The sequence below is a fragment of the Megalopta genalis genome, chromosome 2 (genome assembly GCF_051020955.1).
Source record: "Megalopta genalis isolate 19385.01 chromosome 2, iyMegGena1_principal, whole genome shotgun sequence".
Taxonomy (NCBI): Eukaryota; Metazoa; Arthropoda; class Insecta; order Hymenoptera; family Halictidae; genus Megalopta; species Megalopta genalis.
Genome location: NC_135014.1, coordinates 28940287 through 28964935, shown reverse-complemented (window position 1 = coordinate 28964935; position 24649 = coordinate 28940287). Strand labels below are relative to the sequence as shown.

At 42.2% G+C, this 24649-nt stretch overlaps 4 protein-coding genes and 1 long non-coding RNA gene across 11 annotated transcripts; 2 read left to right on the top strand and 3 right to left on the bottom strand.

Moving 5' to 3' along the window:
• Positions 1-146: 146 nt before the first annotated feature.
• On the bottom strand, positions 147-17798 carry Npc1a (Niemann-Pick type C-1a). 6 transcript variants are annotated; one of them, XM_033487048.2, is made up of 22 exons: positions 17639-17798; positions 13479-13604; positions 12447-12955; positions 10727-11072; positions 10354-10646; positions 9892-10084; positions 9009-9140; positions 8043-8165; positions 7747-7964; positions 7342-7643; positions 7068-7265; positions 6739-6940; positions 6363-6660; positions 6152-6279; positions 5819-6076; positions 5588-5751; positions 5390-5502; positions 4712-5298; positions 4437-4625; positions 4233-4320; positions 3620-3786; positions 2338-2537 (listed from the first exon to the last, which is right to left on the bottom strand). In XM_033487048.2, exons 3-21 carry the CDS (start codon positions 12558-12560, stop codon positions 3620-3622), a joined length of 4113 nt encoding a protein of 1370 aa, XP_033342939.2. In that variant the 5' UTR covers positions 12561-12955; positions 13479-13604; positions 17639-17798; the 3' UTR covers positions 2338-2537. The 6 variants fall into 6 exon arrangements, with proteins under 6 accessions (XP_033342936.2, XP_033342938.2, XP_033342941.2 ...); XM_033487049.2 differs by having other exon boundaries at positions 3695-3786; XM_033487045.2 differs by lacking the exon at positions 3620-3786 and having other exon boundaries at positions 147-2537.
• LOC117230019 (mitochondrial coenzyme A diphosphatase NUDT8) lies at positions 13904-17544 on the top strand. Of its 2 annotated transcripts, none has more exons than XM_076518980.1 (5): positions 13904-14214; positions 14670-14801; positions 15013-15848; positions 16081-16416; positions 16734-17544. In XM_076518980.1, exons 4-5 carry the CDS (start codon positions 16372-16374, stop codon positions 17445-17447), a joined length of 759 nt encoding a protein of 252 aa, XP_076375095.1. In that variant the 5' UTR covers positions 13904-14214; positions 14670-14801; positions 15013-15848; positions 16081-16371; the 3' UTR covers positions 17448-17544. The 2 variants fall into 2 exon arrangements, with proteins under 2 accessions (XP_076375095.1, XP_076375094.1); XM_076518979.1 differs by having other exon boundaries at positions 13904-14801; positions 15013-15572; positions 15682-15848.
• A 753-nt stretch (positions 17799-18551) lies between the features above and the next one.
• On the top strand, positions 18552-22392 carry swi2 (Protein singed wings 2). The gene is made up of 10 exons (XM_033486985.2): positions 18552-18858; positions 19584-19739; positions 19823-19985; positions 20042-20198; positions 20459-20607; positions 20697-20885; positions 21235-21393; positions 21658-21768; positions 21945-22034; positions 22102-22392. The coding sequence occupies exons 1-10, from the start codon at positions 18830-18832 to the stop codon at positions 22285-22287; spliced, it is 1389 nt and encodes a 462-aa protein (XP_033342876.2). The 5' UTR covers positions 18552-18829; the 3' UTR covers positions 22288-22392.
• LOC117229998 (uncharacterized) lies at positions 20618-22475 on the bottom strand. Its single transcript, XR_013032735.1, has 2 exons — positions 22338-22475; positions 20618-21420 (listed from the first exon to the last, which is right to left on the bottom strand). It is a non-coding gene; the product is annotated as an uncharacterized LOC117229998 (long non-coding RNA).
• Positions 22476-22567: 92 nt separating this feature from the next.
• On the bottom strand, positions 22568-24560 carry LOC117229997 (uncharacterized). The gene is made up of 8 exons (XM_076518969.1): positions 24240-24560; positions 24052-24137; positions 23744-23954; positions 23590-23673; positions 23374-23454; positions 23167-23312; positions 22933-23095; positions 22568-22864 (listed from the first exon to the last, which is right to left on the bottom strand). The coding sequence occupies exons 1-8, from the start codon at positions 24439-24441 to the stop codon at positions 22710-22712; spliced, it is 1128 nt and encodes a 375-aa protein (XP_076375084.1). The 5' UTR covers positions 24442-24560; the 3' UTR covers positions 22568-22709.
• Between the last annotated feature and the right edge of the window lie 89 nt (positions 24561-24649).

Genomic DNA, 24649 nt, shown 5'->3' with positions numbered 1-24649 from the left:
CGGTCGTTTCGCAATCGCCAGACGGATCTTAAATAACGATGCGAGGAAAGGGAGAGAGAGAGAGAGAGAGAGAGAGAGAGAGAGAGAGAGAGAGAGAGAGAGAAAGAGAGAGAGAGAGAGAGAGAGAGCGTTCAAGTATAAGACAGTTGTATCGTACAAACAGAAAAAAACGTTTATTCGTAAATTTCACGTGTTTAACACGGATTTGCGTTGCTCGGACACCTCTTTGGTAGTATCGCCGTGCTCTGCTCCCTTGTCTCGAGAATTTAATACTGAGAATTTCTACTCTGATATGCAGTCTACAAGTAAACACAGTTTCGCACGTTGCATCGCCGTGACGCGAATCAATCCGAATAAACGCATCCCGTGTGTGTGTGTGTATGTATGTGTGTGTCTCTCTCCGTGTGTGTATGTGTGCACAACACATTTATACAATTGTTTGTTTCATACTTTTACTCATTCGCATACATGCGGAAACATACTTGTGTTTTTTTGGGGACCGTTCGAATAACAATGGTGGATCCGCGCTCGTGGCCGCGAGCGTCGGACAGAGGAACAATCTTCGTTCGATCGCGGGCGAATTACTTTTAGTCTAGAAATTACGTTTTCTTTTTTTTTCCACTCCTGCGGCTTGATTTTGTTTTTTTCGTTTGTTTGTTCTATCCGCGGTCAGTATAAAAATCGTTCTTTGTATACAAATGAATTTAACACCACGAGGGAATAAACACGGGTGACGCGAGTTTCGAACTCGTCGTCGTCGCCGCCGCCGTCGATATAACACGCCTAAAAGACAGGACACAATGAGGAATACTGATGTCAGATAATCGATCGTCGCAGACACCGAGCAGAAGCGCCTACGCTTCTTTTACGAGACAATTCACACCGACAAAGCACGCAACGGAACTCTAGAAAAAACAGCTACACGCCTCTAGGTTTATAATCACTTTCAGTAATTCGGCTAACTACCTTCTCCACGTATCCTCCGCCCGTTGAACAACTCGGGCGTACTTTCTTTTAACAAACGTACACAGACACCAAGCAACGACTCGCGTCTCTCTCCTATTTTTTTTTCTTTTTTGTTTTTGCTACAATGTTCTTCCTCTCTATCTACACCTTTGCTTCTTGAACACACTCGCGAACAACTGAACTCTCGTATCCCGGATAATTAGAACGCCATTACGCCTGAGTTGGGTAATAACGGAACGTCGATAGAAAACGTACCTCATCAAAGTCCGGCATCTCGAAGAACAATGTTTCTTTGAATGTTATCACATCGCGGAGAAAACATAAAGCACGTGGCGGATATATTCTCGTGTTCTTTGCGAGGTCGGTTCCGAGCGTGGCAGATCTCTCGAGCAGTTTCCATATGTGTTTTATTGCTTAATCTCGACTAAGGACGGTTAACGCTCGATCGAAACTGTGGTTGGAGATTTCGGAACTTTGGTCGCAAAGCCGGAGGACGAACGCTGACGACAATGATACACGGCGAAGATTCGGTTCGGTTCGATCGTTTTGGTCGCTCGGACGATGAATGAAAATCATTAAGGCGTTACACGATTCGTGTCGGAGGGACCGTCGTTCTCTACCTACACGACGATAAAAGAAAATGCACGCGCGTCGGATAAAGCACGACAGAAATGCAAATACATTTTTCCTTGTTACTTTCTTTCGCGGGTCACCGAAAGCGATACACCACAGTTCAACGCACTCTTCGCAAAACAAAAATAAAAACAAAAAATACCGGAAAAGCGAATCGCTGAGTTCGCTGATAACTAAAAGAAAGAGTTTATACCCCGAATGAATGGTTACACGAATAGAAAAATCGATAAAGCTTCTGAGCTATAAAAAGTAACGCGGTAATTAAGAGGCTGTTCTTCCACAAACAATAAATACCCTAAATATTTATGTATATGTATATGCATATGTATATATATATAAATATATATATATATATAGATGTGTGTATAGTCGCAATCTTACGGTAATCGTAATAATAATAATAATAATAATAATAATAATAATAATAATAATAATAATAATAATAATAATAATATACAAAATTCCTTCTTCCTAGTTACAAGAAAATACCAGACACGAACTTCGTCAGTTCAGCGTCGATTTCAGTAATTACTCTGCGTATCGTTTCTAAACGGCGAATCGTACAACCCGTTCCTGAATTCACGTACAGAAGAAAAATAAATTTTTCGTCGTTGGCGTTTGGAATTACAATGCATCACGTGTATGTGTCTATTTGTGTATATGTGTGAGTGAGTGTATGTGTGCCCGATGAGAATTGATATATTCGTCAGTCTCCCTAAAATAGAAAAGTTCTTATCATTCTGACAGTTAATGTTAAAACGTCACACGATAATCCGCCGCGTCTATGTAGTTCACACTGGCGTAGGAAGTGGTTGGGAACTGATTGTTGTCATCTTGGAGTAGAGGAGAGTGAGGCCCGTGTTCTTCACTTCTAAATTCGTTTCGGGCCCTGCTAGCGCGGTAACGGGCCCTGTTGCGCCCCCGGCGCGACATCACGCCTGCAATAATCAGTAATTATCATCTCAACGTCTGTCGATTAAGGCTTGATTCGACACCCATTGTTTGCTATTGTAACTAAACTGCGGTTTCTTTACTCTATCCAAGTTTTTCAATTTATGCAGACCTTCAGTTTCAAATTCTTGAATTTGAACATTTCTGAATCTTTAAGGTTTTAAAAACTCCGCAGTCTACTTAGGATCGATCTCAAATACATGGTGCAAAATCTGCAGCTACTGGTGCAATTGAAAGGTGAGGCATAATCTACAAGTCGAATAAGTCCAGTATCATAGATTCACAAATTCCTTATCTGATGAAACGTTTATGTTAGCGGTGCGATTAAAGTACCCGAAAGCAAAATGAAAGAAGGCATATGATCTCTGTTCACCAGTGATTAATTCATCGTTCCATATCCCTTCAATGACAGTGCACAACACAGATGACAAGTGACCAAATCTAGCCCTGCATTCACGAAATTATGTTAGTACATGTACAAAATTTGCTAGATTACATTTTGCGAAGGCCAACTAACCACAAGAGCACATTTATACAACTAAGTTGCGACATGTCCAAACAATGCACAAAAACAAAAAAGAAAAGAAAATGATTAGAAGATAGGAAAAGAAGCATATGTTTGTGTAATTGGAGATCCCCATCCCACACGCATCGACAAATACACACAGATCATCTTGTAGTGCCAAGAGTTTCTAATTGTCTAAAGATGGCGTGAAGAAGAAGCTAGTGTTGCGAGTAAAGAAGCTGGAGAACCGAACGTTCTTAAAATACAGATACCTTTTTTTTCTAGACGTATGCAAGCGCGATGGAAAGTAACAGTGATTCCACCGGATGTGCTCAAAGTATTTACAAATAAGTACACGTTCCTCTGTTCGTGTCGCCATTCTATTTTGTGGATCGAATGGCCGACTGTCGGAGCCGAGAAGCGATTTATCGTGGTCAAGCAATATCGTGTGACAGAACATCGAAATGAGGTAAAATACGTTGTCACGAAACACAATTGGAAAAAAAAAGGAAAAAAAAGATGTGGTAAAGAGAGTGTAAGAAAAAATTTGGGTAACCTGCGTACCTATCTTTCGTACTCGAGCACTCTGAAGGTGGGTGTGCTTGTAGTGGGTGTGGGAGGAGAATTGAGTTTGCTTACACGATGATTCAAGGAAGTCTCCTGCACGTTGTCCAGATTTCCTTGCATCGCTCTCTTGTGATTTGCTAGCTTCTCTCTGTTCATTGGTGTGCCTGGAACCACCGTGAGCCATAATAGGTTGATCTTACTCGATCAATTTCTTTCTTTCTGAGAGCGAACTACGTTTGTTAAAGGTTATTGTGTTTTATGGGACTGTTTTTCTTTTTGTTTGCAGTGAACTGGCACAGAAGCATGTACAATCACACCGAGTGGTGCACGAACAAACCTTCTCACATATTCGTTGTCCGATACAATATACAGGGATATGAAAACCAAATTCATTTATTACCGCGACACACTGGTGGTCTACGATACTAGAACCATCGAGCGACCACGAAATGTCCTCTTTCCAAACGATCTTGGAACAAGCCCCCGCTCAATGATTCTAGTGTCAATAAATGAATCGAAGTAATTGTTCTGTGTGATATGTGATTGGCATGAAGGTCTACCATTTGCAAAGTGTTCTTTGACAAGCATGTTTATGAATATTTTATCTTACCGATATAGCTGAGTAACACTGGCAAGAATATTAAGCCGTGCGCGGCTCCGAACAGTACGATGCCCAGGTACATTCGGAAATAAAAGACCTGAAAGAGAATTCAATGTAAGTACAAGATAGCGGAGCTGAACGCAGTGTGCAGAGATAGTTGCTATTTATCCTACGATACATATAACAGAAAAGTTCAATGAGATTCTAACACACCTTGAAGATCTGACTTTTGGCGAATCCAAGTACCACGATTCCGCCGAACTTGGTGAGCGTGATGCCGCTGAATATGGAGCTTCCCATGTTGGTCAACGCGTCAGCTACTCGTTCAACTCTCGTAGTCTTCACAGATACCGAGAACGAGTGCACTAGATGACTGCAAAATTCAACAGCGATTCCTACAGCCTGGTGAAATAATTATTATTATTATTATTACTTTACAGAACGGCTACTAGAAGATAGAAAAGATATTTAGCTATAGATAAATTTACCATAACGAGATTAACCAAGGACACAGCGTTCAATGTAATGTGCCACCAGTACATTAAGCCGCCGATATTGACGACGATCATCGTGATGGTTATTATAACCACCACAGAGGAGAATATGTCCAGACCCATTAAGAGGAAAGTCACCACGAAAATGGCGAACAGAGATATGCCTATGCTGTGCAGCGTGTCTGGCCACATCGTCAAATATTGTTCGTAGAAAACGTAGAACACGCTGTACGGGAAAACTTCGACACCGCCGGTTTCACCGTAGCTAATTAGGTGGCTGTTGAGCATGTCCGTAATGTTCGCAGACACCGCTCTGGCGGCCCTCATCGATTCATAATAATCGGCCGAAGATTTCAAAATCGTATGGTAAGTCATGAAGTAGGACGCCCCAACTTGCGATAAGCCAGTCTTCAGATTGGTTGTGTAATCCACGCCGTGGCCGTAAGCGGCGTGGCCTGCTTTCGCGCAATTCTCGTCAGGGTTGTCTTGCATGAAGAAGGACACGTATTTCTCGAATTCCATCGGCGTTGGTCGGCCGTCCACTGCGCTGATGTTGCACGTGGTACACCGGTTCGAAAACTCTGAGAACGTTACAAGGCGAAATAAATATAGATGGTGTCCATACAAATTCCCAGAAGATACAATAAATAATTTCTAAGAAAATTCTCATACCCGCATGTGGACAGAAGGAGTTATTCCCGACAAAATATTTACAACAAGAAGGAAATTGAGTCCAGTCTATATAATCGTCCAGCCACGATGCCGCCGGTTTCGCTATGTATGTCCTAAAAATATGAAATAACGCGATCACTTCAACCATTTGTATGGAATTGAATTTATGCATGTAATACTAATGTTTCTTCCATTCACCTATTCGACTGATGCGACGCTATGAATATTTGCGTGGAAACCGAATCACTGTTGCAATACTGACCGCCGCACACAAGATTCTGATGCCTCGGATCGGAATAGTTTAGGCCATCTTTTACGACAAAGTACATCGGTGGTCCAATCGATAAATAGCTATTTAAAAACTGAAAAGAGAATATAAACAATCGATTCTTTTTCATGCCGTCCGATATCAACGATATCTATACATACTTTAAAATATTTTAAAACGAAGCTATCTTCAGGCATAGACAATTCTTGGTCTAGACCAATCTCGATGTGCGGGACGACAGCTATACTCGAACAGAGCCAGCCAAAGAAGACTAGCATGACGACCGCGCGCACCCATTTCTTCAACAATAACGGTACGTAGGCTACTTTGAAAAGCTTGTACAAAATCCCGTTAATTACTTCATCGCCGGTGTCTTTCTTCGAGCCGTGTATGAAGCAGCACACATCCAGTCTATTATTCTATAATTCCAATAAAATCTCGATAAGAGAACGGCGTCAAGTTACACCGACAGATTTCTTAAATATATTACATACTGCTTGACGAATAGTGTCCAAGGCCAATAAACTGACGAAGCAAGTTACTTGCAATAGAAAATCCACCAACAACGCCATGCCAGCGTAAAGAGCGAAAGCTCTGACCGCAGGCATGTCGGACAAACCACCTGTAAAAAGAATTTTCATTTTTCGAGAACTATTCTTCCTTCGATTCTTCTCGATATAAATGCTACACAGTTTCGACGCATACCTAGGAAGAAGCAACAGCTCTCGGACACGCTGGTGAGTAACATGCTCGGTCCCACTTGGCCGAGAGTACGACCAATGTGCTCCGATATCGACTCATTTGGTCGACGACCTTCTCTTTGATGGGTCTGGACTAGAATGAAAATGTTGTCCACGCCGACAGCAAGGACGAGGAATGGTATGACTTCAATAATAATGAGCGTAGCGGGTATGCCGACGAAGCCAAATAAACCCACGGAACAGACGACAGAAGCCAACACGATCAACACGCCGCCGAGGCCGAGTGTAATTTTAGAGTCGATCTAAAATTAAGGATCAAATGTAAACACCGGGTACATGAGCTCTGTGCCGGTTGTGTTTCCGCTTGTCACGATGCTTACCAGAAGTCGACTACAGGTCTTCATTTGACCCAGCGAAATCGCAATGTACGCAAACATGATAACGTATGACACGAGGATAGTTAGAACGTCGGATTGCGATTCACGATTCAGCTCATCCTCGATCGACCGTTCCGACGTGAACGCAACGTCCATGAAATCCGGCTTCTCCGTTGCTGTCCAATTTTTCATGAACTCAACGTAACTGCAATTGCAACAATATTGAAATATGTTTCGCCATATATATGTTCATTATATATTATGTTATGTTTATTATATATTTTCGCCATATATGTTTCGCCTCTTTCTCGATTCGTAACTCAACGGCTCACCTCTTTTCCCATTCCATGGCAGGAACAAGTTTCGATTTGTCGTGATAATTATTTACCAAAAGCGTCAAAATGATAGCTGTCGCCTTCTCGTAAGAGGGATGGTGAAGATCTTCGCCTGGCTTCAAGAAACCCCCGACCGCGATTGCCGGTTCTATAGGGCCACCGTATGGAGCCAAACAGTTGGGATTAAACGGGTTTCTACGGACAAGCAGACGGTAGAATGGTGTTTCACAAAATTATACTAGAGTTATTTTGCTATCAGCGGCCTTCTTACTGTGTGCAAGCTCCGAAATGATCTAAGTAATTCACTGTATAATTGTCCTCGATGGAAGTAGCATTGAAGGTCGCCATGCTGTCTTGATAGTATCCCCATATGCTTTGAATGACGCATTCCGAGACTGTTGGTGGTCCTGTGAACGGACTTGTTAATGGCGCGAAACAAATATCTGCTAAAGTGTAATTGTTTGGAGTAACGATCTGCTTTATCTTTTCTTGCAGTTGATATATCGTTCTCAAGAAATTGTCGTTGAACACTGGGCCAAATGTTATTGGACCGTTCGTCGTCTCATGAACTATCTGCACAAATTTAAACAGACATTATGTAATAAGCGCACTTGTTGTCGGTACAAAGATCCACGGTCTACTTATCATTCCAGAATAAGGGTATAGTTATACTTACACTGGGCAAACCTTTGGAAGTGATAATGATCTGTTCGTTCCTATAGAATGGTTCAAAATGTTGATCAAAGTATTCCCTTTCGATTCGGGAGCGAGATAGAGGCGCAGCCCATAATTCAACGGGATCAGTGGTCACGTGAATGTATTTTATACCGTGCCCCATGCCAACAATAAATAAGAAACCAACGAATAGCACGAACCATGGTCGCGAAGCACACGCTGCAAGTAATTGGAGATCGTTTAGTAACGAAAACGCAATGAAACCGTATTGATTACAAAGAAATCCTGATCCCGTACCTGTGCCCCACCAGCAAAAGAACTCTGCCAATAGTTTATCGGTACCTGCGCCTAATCTTTCGATAAAGGTCGACCGTTGTTCGTCGTCGAATCCGCTCGGCAAATCATCTGCAGATATCACACCTATAAAAGTGTCTGTGTTACGAACAAGGAAGTATATGAACATGACCAGAACGTGCTGCGGTAAATGAGACAAACATTATAGAAAGTGTGCTGTAAACAAATACATTAAGCGTCTACACGGGCACATTGTACACACAAAAAAAGAAGAGTAATTTCAAAGAATTGTCGTAATTAATCAAGATAGTAAAAGAGAAAGAAAGAGACCGATAGAGAGAAGAGTTACAATAAAAAACGAAATCGAAGCAACAAAAACTTTGTCAACGAAACAATTGTTCTCTCTACAGACAGACAACGCCTAGAAACGTACTGATGCGTACATAAGTATATGCGGACATGGTTTACTAATTTTTCATTAAGCTTCACAAGTGTTGGTCACGGTAATCATTGTGCTATGCGTGCTTACATAAGAGAGTACAAAATATTAACGGTGAGAAATAGAAACATTGATTAAGTCATTAATACGGAAATGTTAAAGACTCGAAAATGCTGTTTGCACGTTCTTAGAACAGATATATTAATCATGGTAATGCATTCTTAACACGTTTGGCCGTATATCTATTACGAATATAACAGTCATGTAGTTTTGTTTATCGTTTATAATGCTTACATTATAATTTATTGCACATATAGTTCAAAATTCATTGAATCCTGTAAATATGCAAGATTTCCTGGTGAGTATGTGAAGCATACTGTTCATGCTGCGTAAAGAAGAAATTCGATACGTGAACCGAATAAGCAAAGCTGATACAACTGATCAAGCATGAGGGAATGCGGCTATGGAAAGAAATAGTTTAGGGGCAAGCAGAAGACCATATATTGAAGATACACTTGGTAGGAACCTACTGGAACGCTTAGATTGTAGTGGGCTGTCTTCCTGGTCTGCGGCGAGAGCAATACGAGCACCATCTCCTGGGTGATGTAACCCTGCGGCTAGGCGTCTACCCACCTGCCTTCCTACTTCCTCCCCTCGTGTGACTATACATATATATGCACACCATAGATACAACTGATGACATTAGATCAAAGTCTTCTTTTTGTATTCAAACGCGGTTATTCAGACAGAAACTGTACACGGTTAATACCCTCCCTGACACACTATGACCATTAAGGATGGGAACGCTTTCTATACTTATTCTTAAATTCGAGTCAAATTCAATATCCAAGTTTCATTTGACAAACGGTGCGGAAACGGAAATTGGAAACTTGTGACTGAAGTACGTTCTCAGAAAAGTTTCGATATAATTGATCAGAGTTTCATTACACATCGTCCCATCTCCAACGACCACTAATACAACACAGTCGTATGGAACTCGCAGTAATTACGGGTAATTGGATCGGTTAATTTCTCAAAAACGTTCGTCGAACCACGGCGGTGCAGGATTTATGAAGTTAATTCTTCAACCACAACCAAACGATAGAATAAAAGGATAACACAACAATCATAAAAAACCATCCTGTAACCATGGCGGTAAATCAATGGGCACAAACTCAATAACTCTGTATTATTAAAACTGTGTCCGATCGAAAATTAGTCACCGATGCAAAATAAAAGAAAAAAAAATTATGCAAATCCTTGGTTGAATCAAATATGAAAAAAAGTTTGAAAGAAAAAGGTGTTGCACACGTGTACGGTATAGTGAAATTTAGTAGTTTCCTTGTACCGGAAAATATGGAAAAATTCATAAGTAGATTTCGAAGTGGCACTTGTAGATTTAAAGTGTCTTACCAATTTGTTTTCTATTACTGAAGCACACTATGGAGAGCATGAAGAGGACCGAACCACAAATATAGACAATTATCATTGTCACCGCGTAGCCATCATACCCGTACATAGTAAAAGGATTTGGCAGAGGAGGCATCGGTGGTGGCACCGGACAACTTTCCTCACAATCCAAGCAACTGCAGGCTGGTTCATTTTTCTAAATTAAAAAAGTAAAATCAGATTTCTTCCTGCAAGTTTTCCTCACAAATTACACAATTCTATTTTATCAGGACTACTATTGTCTGGTCTATTACATGGTATACTTGGATTTCGCCTGAGACAAAGCAAACTCCCAGTTAAACAGTATAATTACGATAAGTTCGCGCCAACAATTAACGCGTGCGTACCAAAAGAAAAAGGCGTTCGACTGACCAATTTAAATAGATTTGTGACTAATTAGCATTCGCATCCCTGTTAAATACTTACGTTCAATGCCTTGTTGCATGGGGTAACTTTAGGATCTACAGGTGTAAAAGGACCAATCGGAGTGTCGGTGTTTCTATACGTTATTTGGAAGGGAACGTAATAGTTATGAGCTGCATCGCCCATGTAGAAGAACCATTTTAATGGTGTACATCTACTAGCACCCCATTCTCCACACATTATATCCAGAGCTAAGTTTCCAGAACTGGGTACTGACACTTTGCTGCAGGAGTTAAACGTGCCCTCTAGATATTTATTTGTTATGTAAACATCTATCATATTAATATATTCAATATCTAAGGACAAAGGAAAATTTCTTTGTTAGTTCTGAAATTAGAAGAAACGTGTGAACGTGTAAAAAAATGTATATAATCACCATCTTTCTTTAGAATCTCTGTAACATTAATGAATGTACTCTGAATCGGACTACAAGTGAATTCACAAAAATGCTTTACTAAATTGTCTAAGCAGCTGGGACATCTGCTTATAAAATTGGCTGCTAATTTAACATTAGAGTCCATAGTTTGTAGTTGTGTTGTATTACAACAGGTATTGATTCCATTTCCAGAATCTTGGACCAAATGTGGACAATTCTTAGCAAGTAATTTTTGTCCTTCAAAGTCCAATGGTTTGGCTGGTCCGGTATATGGACAATTCTTTTTATGTCCATCGTTGTAACACTCTCCATACCAGATACAATGACCCTCACTGGCTGCCGATACCTGTTATTAAAAATAAAGAAATCTTACTTCAACTAGTTTTCAGTAAAACATTAAATAAATCATTTTGGACTGAAACTAAACTATGAGTATTTTTGTATTAATTTTACGATCTCTATACATTATGAACACTGCTCAACAGTATGAGACAATACCGATAAAGAATACACCATTCGTTATTGTTGAGTCATCTAGTATGAGCAGAGGAGACTGATATTAAATGAACTCATTGCTATAAATTAAATTAATCATCTTTGTCTCCTTCAAGGGTAGAAGGCATAACGGGCTCCATCATATCTATCACATTGACCTTTGAACGCATGCTATCCTGCTTAAAATTCAAAGAATTTAAAACTGAAAAATACTCTGTTCTCGAACGTGACCGAAAATAAGCTTTGACTCATTTTTTGAAAGATTATTTTTCTAAAAATATGATCGGCATGTTTGTTCTGAACTTTATTGAAGTATTTTCGCATTTATTCCATGAACTATCAACGTTTCTGTGACTCAGAATGAATTCTAAAATTATAGCAATAAATCGACCGGCGTAAGCGAAAACGGATAGTCACCAACGCATACTCAGGAATTAATGCGATGAGCGCAGAGATACGAAAGGAAATTCCAAGGATTCTTTTTCGCGGCGGCGATCGACATTATTAAGAAACGCTTATGGTAATCTCTATTGACCTCGCTGCGAACAAATAGAGCTTATACCTCTACCAACTCGTCGTGCGACTTTTAAGAGACGCGTACCTATAATAAACCCATGCATACTTGTGTTTTCTGTCAAACTTACTGAAGCATCTTATCAATGAACCACGTTCGTAGCGGTTTATGCTTTCCGTTTCACACACCAGAGTTCTTATTAATCGAAATAAATATTTGAAATTTGCCGGGCATACGTTAGAGTTCCCTGACCGACAGCACAAGCGTAAATATCGTATCCCTTTGCGATTCCAAAGTTACAAACCATTTTTCGTTTCGTAAAATACGTACAAATTGCAATGTTTGACATTTAGAATTTTTCATATCATAGAACGTTTCCTTTTTTTTCTTTTTTAAACACGACGAGAAAATCGGGTTACGAAATAAGCCAAGTAGAAGACGCATCGGTTGGTATAAGGCGAAGCTGTAATTAAATTGAATAAGAGTTCTTCGGTCCGCGAAGCGGCGACAGTGCGACGCGTGAACGGTGATAGGCTTTCACGAGAATCGGCCGAGGTGACGTCACGAATGCAAGACGTTTTACGATGCCCAGAGGGTGTGGTGTGCGCATCTGTGTGTATTCGGGGATTGTCGCGATCGAATACGACAAACGGTATCGCGAAATTGGCAACGAAAAATCTCCGCAACGACACAAATGAAAGGATTACTTACGGCCGTGATCAGCCAACAGACACTCAGCGCTAACAGCATTGTGTTCACACGCGACATTCTGGCTTCTGTCAAAGTCCGACTGTGACCTCGAGGCGACACATCTAACCAACGCATAGCGCGTTACAAACGACGCTGACCAGTGACCAAGCGGGGCAGGTTGGCGTTCGACGTTCCCTTTCTTTTATTCCGGGTCGGATCCAATGTTACGACGGACGATTCTTGATATTACTCATTGCATACGCACGTGTGAGCAATGTATTCTTCCGTACTTTCCTTCGCGACCATCAATCAACAAGACGTAAAAGCGACGAACGGTGCGTGGTTCACCTTGCGCCCAACACTCCGTACTGCGAGCGACGCGCACATCTATCTCTTCATCGCGAAGCGTCGAATATGATTTAGTGTTGCTCGGCTGTCCTCGGCTGCTATCGGCTCTCCTCGGATTTTCTCGGCTTCCCTCGCCTACCCACTCGTACTCGTGGACTACGCAAGCGATTTTCACCGGGAACCTGAAACTCAAGGGGTCTCGACACATTGCGATTTATCGTACGAGCCATTACGTTAAATCTTAACAGCTTAGCAAGATACGATAAAGCCGTGCATTTGTTTTACACGTGTACATAACGATCGTAAAAGTAAACCTCACAATTGAACGGATCACAATGAGCTTTCTTTCGCCGCGTTTGTACAATTGTTCTGATTCAACTCGATATTAAGTAAGATATAATACGATTAAGCACGACGATTCTAATTAACGATAATTTTTTTCGTTCAGTTTTATGAGCATGACGTTCCGAACTAGCACTGGGTACATATTATTACGGGTTCGAATAGTCTTTCCGACGAATCTTCGATTCTGTCGATGATTAAATTTTAGTTATTTAATCGCTAATTATTATAATTTACTTTTTCAATGTTTTAACGAACGATTTAAACGAAACTTTCTCGTATAAACACTCGACTATACTTGTACTTTTTCCTATTGGTCAATTAATCAGTCCCTAATCGGCTATACCAATCTAATAATATTACCATTCGCTCTTAACGTGTCTAAGGAAGTTGCATAATTCATCGTAAAATATATCGCTCCGTGTTGGCCCCTTTGTTCTCAGATTCCAGAAGATCTGAAATTTCGACCTCGATTATCACTTGGATGATCTGGAACAGAGCAACGAAACGCAAATGGGCACGATTTAAAATTCAGATACGAAAGGAGAATACATAGTACTGTCAGTGTGCTACGCCACTATTGTTCAACTCGAAGTTAACCTCTTCGAGTAAACTGAACACCTGCAGAAAGTCATCGTCGTTTATATATATCTTTTTTCTCAATTCTATAACAAGATTAACTTAAGGATTACAATCGTTCCCGACCATTCACAATAATTCTGACTTGGAGAGATTTGTGATTACAATCGATATTCCCGTTTAGACGAGATATACGTACCAACAACACGATTGCGAGAAAATTAAACGATAATGTAGGATTTGAATCGTTCGATTTAACGACGCGTGTTTGTCACACAACGTTGCACGAACGTGTAACTTGTATGATGCAAATGACATATTTTGAATAGTTGCTCCTCGGCTTATCTCGGGCGGGCTGAGTCATTTCGTTAACGTGTGGATACAAGTATCAGGTGGACCGAAATATGATTTATCTCTAAAGGCAACTACGTAATCCGAACAAATATTACCGCGCGATAACCATGACTATTGTTTCCTGTTCATGTCTCGGCTGGTCGAGATTGTCGAAGACAGCTCGCAGGTGCGTTCGATAAAACAGTCGAATCGATATCGACGCGTAGGACTAACGTTAACGGCCGTCTCTAATTGCAATAATTGTCGCTCTTACGTAACACACGGCGCTATATTACCATCCGCCCGGATTTCATGATCGAAGATGACATCAATCACTCTAAATTTTCTTTTATTCCGAATAGATCGATTTACGATACGGCACGGAGGGCCGATGCATTTCAAAATTCAAACACATTCGAATGTATTCCAGCCTTGGGGACAAAAAGATTTTCCAATCTCGCGAATGGATCTATGCGTTGCGACAACAGACGACAGTAGTTTGAGAACCTTATGCATAATGTTTCGAAATAAAATGATTATTTCCATTTTATCCTCGAACTGCGGATCGGTCGGCGGCAACCCGGGAAGTCATTCATTTATTCGTCTATTGTTGTTATTTCATTTATCATTTGATCATTGCAGATTGTAGACTTCGAGCGACCTTGATAACGGTCAATGAGCTCACACGAAGATAACCAATCTTAATTGTCGACACGTTATTAGACCGAGCGTTTGTTGCATGCATTGTCCGTTCAACTTAACCTGTTGATCGCGGTACGTTTTCATCACGAATGCTCCTGTATATTAAATTTAAAATATTATATAGAATATAATATAATATTATATTCTATATAGAATAAATAAAGTTATATATATAAAGTTATATAATATATTCTATATAGTTATATTATATAACTATATATATAAAGTTATAATTATATAGAATATATTATATGGAATATATTAAATAAAAATTTGTTTTCAGCTAAATAATAAAACGTAGAAGAGCGCAGTAAATACACAGAACACGATGAAGTTCAGGCGATCGTGTTTTACGCGAGCATAACCAATCGGGCAAACAACAAATTTCTTGTTTCCATAAATTTCTGTCCGCTGTGACGTAATTGCTGCTGCCCTAGGCATTGAAATCGTTCAGAGCCTCGGAATGATCGTCGCAAGAATCAAGTAATAAGGAAACCAATATTATTGTAGCAGTGCACACTGTTGGAATCTGCATGGAAATCGAGAAACGGGGAAATTAATCGAGATTGATGAGCAGCCTGATTTGATCCGTGTAAACCCGTAAACTAGGTCACGGTCACAAACCACCAGATTATACAGGGTGTTCGTTTTAGCAATCACGAAGACGTCACAACGTTTTCGCGAGATAAGAAAGTGATGCGGCAGGAAGAAAGATAAAATAAACGTGACTCAACGCGAACTAATCATGAGTTCAATGTTTATGCGTTTCTCATGAATAGCTGCATAAAAAAAACCCAGGATATAACAGAATACACCTACGGTATATATGAAAAATGAAAACAGGTTAGTTTTCAACCCGTGTTTCGTGTTGCTTCGCTGATATACCGAGATTACTCTAGGGAGATTACTCAAAGGGGTAGATCGAATAATAAAAAATATTTGGTGAATATAGGAAATCTGTATAGAAAATCGAGACGGGCGTGCGGCGTTGATTCACGCGACGGAAAACAACGGCAATTTGGCGCGGTTCAAATAAACGTTAATTTGGTCAATAAGCAGGTGGTGCGTTCCGTTCGTCCGTGTCTGGTTTCACGTAACACATCGTAGGATCCGTGAAAGGTACCACTTAACCTCTTCCTGTTTTGTTTTCATGTTTTCGCGCGATCCAAGGAAAAGAATGATCCGCCTGATCAGCATTAATCATTTCATTATCCGCGATTATCCGAGCGTATAGAACGTGATTCGGAATGAATGCGTTTTAATTACTCGTCGCAAGGATCACGCTTCTTAATTGCCAGTTCTCTTTCGATCGGTAATTACCAAGAGCAAGATATTTCTGTTTGTTTTGCAGAACGGAGGCCGAGAAAGCCATTGTCGCGTATATATATATATACATATATACCAGATTAATTATTAACCAATCTTTTTCGGAACGATGAATCGTTCGAAGTTGATCGAACTGACATCTGGCAGTGGCCCGTGCAACTGTCACGAAGGTAAACATAGTGCCGGAGATCTCCGATAAATCGAGTGTCGAAGGGAAACCGTGAAGAGCCAATAGCGGGAAGGTTTGCTCGTATAAATTTTCGTCGGTCACCTTGAACATCGAGCAAACATTTTCTGCGGAGAACTAATCGCATCGATGAAACTGTATTCCTTGCCTTTACGCTGCCTACAGCGAGGTCTCGTAAGTACTTTCTTCTCTGGTGAAAGACGTCACCGTCACCACACAGCTGCTGGGTTTCGTTCCCTGCGCCCGCCAGGTGGCGACACTTTACCGGAAATCCGTTAATAGATGTACTTTCAAACGATGCCGATTAACCAAAAATTCGGAGCAAAATTTTCAGAACGAAATCGAACGAGCGACAAACGAAAGCGGTTTTCTCTTTCGTCACGGTTATGTTCAATCGATCATTATTTATTCGGGAGATTCGCGGCCGCTCGAAATTCTTTTGCAGCTGTAATCGCGGCATCACGACTAAACAACTTTTCTTTGCGGCGAAGCCGGTAGAATTGCAACGGGGCCTGGACGCGGACACGCTGAAGTACCTGAAACCGGAAGCGGTCCTTAGCGAACAAAATCGGAGATCGTTCATCGAGAAGTTCCGCGCTCGTAGGATCACGAAGGAGTCCGAAGAGAAAGTAAAAAACCGGGCCGCTGTTCTGGTGCCATTATGCAAACACGAGGGCGAGCTGGGATTCCTATACACTCTGAGGTCCACGAAGTTGACCTCGAATCGGGGCCAGGTCTCGTTCCCAGGCGGCATGTACGACGATAGCGACGGCAATCTCGAAGAGACTGCTTTACGGGAGACTTGGGAGGAGCTCAATATACCGAGGGAGAAGATCGACGTCTGGACTTCCGGTAACACGATCAACAAGAAAAACCTTCACGTGATGCCCGTGTTCGGGTATATCGGCGAGGTCGATCCGAAGAAGCTTAATATCAACGCGAACGAAGTGGAGGAGGCTTTCTTTCTTAGCTTAAGAAACCTATGCGACCTGTCCCTGTGTCGGTACACCCAGTTCCGTGAGAAATACTGTATGCCGGTTTATTTGGGCGGGAAACACCGTGTCTGGGGTTTCACCGCGATAGTCACCCACATGGTTCTGAACGACCTTGTACCTGATGCTTACAAACACAAGCTCGTGTTCATACAGCCGGTTCTGCCGAAAATAAAAAACAAGATCAAAGACAACGTTGTTCGTCCAACGTGAAACTCTGTACCGAGCAAATTGTACTTTATATCCTCGACTGCCATGCCACCACCCATGACTATTGTAATTGATTGTATAAAGACTTAATGAAATTGTTGTTATCGTTCTGTTTCTTTCAAACATTTATGTGTTCCGCTACCTTGGTAAACTTGTTTCAAGAGTACGAAAAAGCAAGAAACGAAGAATAATACCTCGTATCCGCTGAAATATCGAATCACCGCACGAATCACCGTTCTTCCGTGAATTACCGTTGAAACTTCAAACTACTTCGCACGATATTTGCGGAAAAGAACTGCGGCAGGAAACACTTTCACAACTGTTCACAATAACTGCGTTCTATTGTACCACAGACGAGGCGTAGGAGTAGTAGACTTGCCACCTAATATATTTTTCTGTCGCACGAAAGCAGGATTCTAAAGCGCCGTTACCATCACGGCGTTGAACGCATCGTTACCGGCAGTTCTCAGCGAGAATCAAGCACTTCCGTGGGATGGCGTCACTTTCAGAAATGGCGCTACTTTTAATTTCTCGGTGCTTGTATCTTGTGACAATAGCGTCAAGAATCATTTGATTCCTATGTTTCTGATAACAAATAAACCTTTTTTGTATGACACAGGAGAATCTTCCGAATATTTCTGTATTTTCGGATTATCTTCTTGGTTGACCAATTTCATGCCATTTTTCATATTCATTTCACGGCTAACTCGGCAATTTAATTTATGGCAATAATATTATTTATTAAATAATATTATTTATATATAGCAATTTAAATAACTCATAAAATTATAATAGAAACTTTTGCTATCATATTGTTCATAATAATCCCGTGTATCGCTCCTACATCTCGAATTACCATAATTATGTCTATCATTCCCCCAAAAAACGGTCCGCTCGCAATCATCGCTTGTTCTTACAGGAATGCGAGATTATGTTAAATAACCGTACAAATAATAACATTTGGTGTAACGAACGGCATCGGATCGTTGTTTTCCTCGTCGTGTACCCGAAAGGAAAACACGTGATTATCGCCACCCGCATTAATGCGCTATGTAAATCGAATTTCTGCGTCTGCGCTCGCGATCTACAATATGTTCCTTTTCAGTTAAACCCCGAGTATCGTCTAAGTCGATCATCCGTCGACAGACGTTGAGGACCAGCTTCGATTTTCTCATTAGCATCGCCAGCTATCAGTTGACACTTGTGCAACGTGGGATTATGACGTTCCTCTTCCTGCTGGGCCTCCGCTGGACCGATCGTAGCCGAACAATTAAAAAATCGATGTCGAATTCGCGCGTCTTCTGACTTCCTAAATTAAGTTCAACTGGTCTATCGAGTTTTCGATCGGTCGAGAGATCCGTTGCGCGGCCGTGGGATCCCATAAGATGCGGCGGTCGTTCCGTTTCGTCCTTTCGTAAGTAATTATTAAATAGCCGCATCAAACGGCAAGCCACTCGATTTATTCTTCGAGCTAGAAATTTTCCGAAAAATTATTATTATTCTTTATCTATTATTCTATATATATATATATATATTCTATATATTATTTCTATATATATATATAGAGAGAGAGAGAGAGAATAATAATAATAATAATAATAATAGATATAGAGATAAATAGAGAGAATATATATATATTTATTATTATTATTATTCTTTTTCATCGCGTGAAATGGCTTCCGCGAAGATAAGGCCGGTGTTTGCGCGAAATTCAGAATCAGTCTGGTAAATAATGGTTCGTGGCAGCCCCACCGCGAACACACAGGAAAAGCGGTTGCGTTCGTTTTGTCCTCGAAACGATGCCAATTTTTACACCTTTTTGCGGCAGCGTTTTTTTTTCGGCCGGACAGAATAATGAGAAAAATTTTTCTGGAACAGCGACGCTCGGATGAGCAACATGAACGCGGTTGCTGTTTGCCCGGACGGTAAAACTGTGTCGCGCAAGGAACTGCAAATGCTTCCGTGTTTGCGGAGGAATTAAGTCCCCGAAAGATTAGATAGCACCTCGGTAATAGTTTGATGGTGCATTCGGTGATAGGCCATCGAGAATAGAAATGACAAATATCAGAGCATTAGCTTCCGTAACGTGCGCAAACGGCGCGGATGGCAGGTTCTTACTAAACGGGCTCCCCCGAACAGGACGATCTTTTGGCTAGCGAACTTCAGCGTCCTGTCGGCGAACGATGAACGCTGCGATTTGCCATCGAACGCGACCACCACCGAGAAGTGCGAGTTCAAGGAACACGATGGCCGGCTCGTTTGCTTTCACGGTCTCGACGACAGATGGAAATCCGGGTGATTATCGCGTGTCCGCGTATCAACAGGTTAGCCGTAATAATACGTATATGTCTATTGTACACTTAAACGTTGATCTCTAGGAGCGAGGACGTCAAGACTTTGATCCTCTGCCATTGGTCCCTGGAGACGTTCGACCCAGCGTCCACGCTGCATGGATTCCCCTCCTTAAAAAAATTCATAATCGCGAACGGCAGCTTGAGCACTCTGTCCTCCGCGTTCCCGTCGACGACTCGACTGTTAGAGGTACGTTGGTCCTGAGAATCGCTTTGCCGACGTTCTCAGTCTTCTTTGATTCGCAGACCATCAAAGTGACTGGGACCAAGCTACGGAAGCTGCCGGTTGACGTTTTCAGCAATCTGGAGAATCTGAAGCAGCTCGACCTGAGAAACAACAGCATCCAAGACGCCAACGTCGCGGGACTCGAGCTTCCCTCGTTGCGTCATGTTTATCTGTCAGGTAATACTAGATGCTTGTCGCCCAACTGTGCGAAAATATTATTAAAATAATAATAATAATGATAATAATAATAATAATAGTAATAGTAATAATAGTAGTAGTAATAATAGTAGTAGTAATAATAGTAGTAGTAGTAATAGTAGTAGTAGTAATAGTAGTAGTAGTAGTAGTAGTAGTAGTAGTAGTAGTAGTAGTAGTAATAATAATAATAATAATCCACTAATATTATTATTATTGGAATATTATATCGCCCGACGAAGGGAACCTTCTGAACTGCGCCGAGAGCACGAAGTGGATACTGGACCAGAGGAAGGACTCCCTCGGTCAGAAGATCGCCGACAGGAGGAGTCTCCGGTGCGCTGCGCCGTTCGAGGGCAGGCCGCTTGTCCAAGTCGTGGAAATAATCGAGGTCAGCCACAAATGTTTCATATTGTTCATTTATTCTTTCGACTTGGCTTGAGAAAACGGCTTGTGTAACCGGGCGATTCGCTGTTCCAGACGCTCGCGGCGGAGTGCAAGAGAACGGTGTGCGAGTGCGAGCTGGTGTACGTCGTCGACGAAGGCAGGAAGCACATCCACACGCGACTGATGGCTTTCGTTTCGGTGAACTGCAGCAATCGCGGGCTGACCGAGATGCCCGATTTCTTGCCGGTGAACACGACTACCCTTCGTTTGATTGGAAACAAGGTTCGCGCGGGACAAATCTGATTCGGTGTCAGAAGTCTGCGCGACTTCGAACAATACGGTGTCCCAAAAATGTCTCGCAATCGGGAATCAGCGGATTCCTGAGATCGTTCGAAGTAACTTTTTCCTTTGCGCGAACGCAATACGCGGCTTTGTTTACGAGTTATTAACGAAAAACGCTCATTGGCTCGGCCGTCACGCGCCAGCTGATCTCCCCTCGCCTTGGTCACTCGTAAACAAAGCCGCGGATTGCATTTTCGTCGAGGCAAAAAGTTACTTCAAACGACCTCTGGAATCCCCTATTTCCGGACTGCGAGACATTTTTGGGACTGATCAAGATTTTTTTACACAGATACACGATCTGAGGCCGCTCACGACCAATCCCGTTTACAAAGGAGTAATAGATCTGTATCTGGACGACAATCAAGTTGAGAGCATCGTTCAGTTGGAGGGATCGCTTTGGGTAGATCGTTTCCGGTTACTCAGTCTTCGCGGCAACAGGCTGACCGATGTTCGTAATCCTCTCCGTTTCGTTTTACTAAAACAGAATAGTTAATCTAGAGTTTTATCTCGAAGTATCTCATGCAACTTCTAACACGGCCTAACTCAGACGCGACCCAGATCCAACGTAGATCTGTATTTATACCTCGTCGTTACGGTAGAATCGTCGGCAAACATTGTTCTACCGAAGTAGAGGATTTACGATGAGAGTACATTAGCATGGTAACTAAAGCTTAAGCTGGCGAAGCGGTGATCGTTGCTGCTACTGTTTCAGCTGCCTACGTACGCTCTAGCAAACGCGTTGCAACAGAACAGAAACGCCGTGTGCCTGAATCTTGGAAACAATCCGTGGCGCTGCGATTGCCATTTCACGCCCGGTTTTCAGGTAATGTACCGAACAATTTCCTAACTCGATTATCGAATATAATAGGGGGACCGAAAAGTAATGTCGTTTCTGCGCAAATTTATCTGTTTGAATTTAATGTAAACAAACGACATAACTTTCCGGCCCCCCTAATATTTACTCGACGGATAATATGAATAGAGCCGATCTACTTCCAGGATCTATTGGTCAAATACATGAACCTTGTGAAGGATATCAACGACGTTAGATGCTCGTCGTTGGACGAAGACGACAATCGTGGTAAAATTGTAAGCAAACGGTTCGTGTTGCATCTGCGCGCGGCTTGAACAATGTTGACGTTCTATTTTGTTGAAGATACGGGACTTGACGCGCACGGAGATCTGTTTACCACCGGATGGAGACCCCCTGATACGTCCCCTGGACGTTCTGAATATTATATTGGCGCTCCTGATACTGCTTATCATTGGAAAAGTGCTCTACGACTACTGGTCCTTCAGGAAGACCGGGAAACTGCCTTGGATCGTCACGAAGATACCGTAGGAAAGCTGTCGTTTTTGATCGAATACAAGTAGTAGAGAATGGATTGTTACCTTCAACGTTGATCTTCGATCTTGATCTTCACAATAGAGATGGTACACTTCGTTAGCGGCCTCCTTTTTCGCGACGCATTCCCTTACACCGCGGCCTACGTCGGGAGACCGAAGTAAGAACTTCGATAAAGAGGTTAGTCCGGTGACAATCAACAAATACCTTTGGCAGTGTAACCCAACGCGGAACAGGTCGCAATATGAGTGACGCCTCTAAAGGTTTTCTGTTTCTCCACCGAGTAGATCGGTACGTGTTGTTTCTTGTCGAGACAGAGCTGGTAAAGTCGTCTCTGAGCCGTGGTTCTTGGGCTCTCCACCCGAAGATTCATGATCTCTCGCATTCTACACGATCAACGGTTCGATTACTGACAGAAATCATTGCTTCACGGCTCGCGGAACATACTCCTCCTCCGTGAAGTACGCGAGCATGCCCGGTCTCTCGTCGTCCATCTGCCGGTTCGCGATCATTTCTAGTATCTTTGTGGCCAGGCTGTTTTTCGCGGACTCCTCGCAATCGCTTCGAACCGATGCTGTTACAGTAAAGCGTGGAGTTTTGCGATGAACGACAGTTTGAAAGATACAAAATTTGAACATTTACTGGTATATCCGCAGAGGCTGCCGCGCATCACGAAGAACTTGTCACGCATAGGTCCATCAATCTCGTACACGACCGTGGTCTTGCAGCGTTTCGCGTAATCCTCGAGGATTGATAACGGAGTTCGTTGACTCGCGTTCATCGACGAGCCTTCGTCACCTCTGTCCTGAGAACAATTCATAATAATTGCCCGATAGCGTACACGAGAATTCGGTCTTCGTCTCGAGCACAATTCACCTTAAACGAGTTGGTCGCGCTGTCGTCGTTAACTTCGACCATTTCTTGGCTGGCGATAGTTTGTTCTGAATCGATCTGGACCGTGGAATCGCCAACGTCCATGCTCTTGTCTTGTTGATGAAGGATAACGCAGGTCTTATCGTGCTCTAAAAACGTTTCGAATCGGTTGACGATCAAATAAAGCGGCCTCGATAAGAAATTAGGTACCATTTGCACTGCTGCTGTCTTGCCTGTGCTCTTTGCTTTTAGAAGGCTGCTTGTTCTGAGCGACTTCGTCTTTGCAAACGGCTAAAGATTACGATAACAATCTTATCATTGGACATAAACGAATCTTAAGTAGCTAAACCGTTCGGAAATTTGCAACTGCGTGTCCCGAAATTTTCGACGGTAACATATTTAACGCGAAACATTTGTTAACATTACCCGCTCTCGATCTCCTCATGGTGTCATCCACGGCTTTCTCCCATCCCTCTAGACTCGTCGCCTCCTTCACCCTTTGTTCAGCATCTGCGAGATCGTGATTTCAAAGTCATCGTAAAGAGCAACAAATGTGATTGATAAATGCAAGTCAACAAACGTGTATTGCTCTTAGGGAGATCAGACTTATTGGCGGCCGAGCAGCGCGTCTCCGTCGGAGAATGTCTCTCCGTGAAGGATTCGTTCGACTGAACTTCAGCTTTCCCACCTCTCGAAACAGAATTCCCACTTTGATTGTTCGAATCAATGTCTGCGTCGTAGATGGTGGCTTCGGAGTACTGTACGACGTTTTTGCTATCGTTCTCTGTGTTCTTTAATGAGCCGTCTTTTTAATCATTAGCGAAGTCAACGTACGTCTGGGATCCGATTCAACAAAAGCATCGGTGAACGTTCTCGATGAATACTTACGTCGTTGTCGGTGGACGAGGTCGCATTCAGCGACGTTAATGTGCTCGATTCCTCAGAGTTAAGGGTGTAAAAGGACGTAGAATTCTCTGACGGAATAGATCAGGGTGGGAAACAGGTTTAATAAAAGTTTCAACGGAGATACAATAGCAAGATCCTCTTCTTGATTTTATGGTAGGAGAAAAACCTACCAATGTCGTGCTGGCAAGGTGTTCGCAATTGCTGAAGAAGATCTTCAGCCCGATCGACCAACGCTTCCATCTCGCACAAGAGAGGCGCGGCGTTTGGAAATCTCTCGCGTATCATATTCCATATGTACTCCGCGTCCTCGGTGCCTTGCAACGATTTCGGCAGATCGTGTTTCTGACACGCGGAATCCCGATGTTGCGACATTCAACGGATATCTAAGCGAGAAGCCTGGCTGTTTCGAAAGAGATTACAAAAAGCAATTCCATGGACAGAATTAATCGCTCGAAAGTCGAACAAGAGACGGAAGTAATTCTAAACAATTTCACATTGGCTTGCGTTTCAACTATTTTTTTTATTAAACCGTTTAGGCAGTTACCGTTACAAGTACAACTATTTTTTTTTTACACAATTC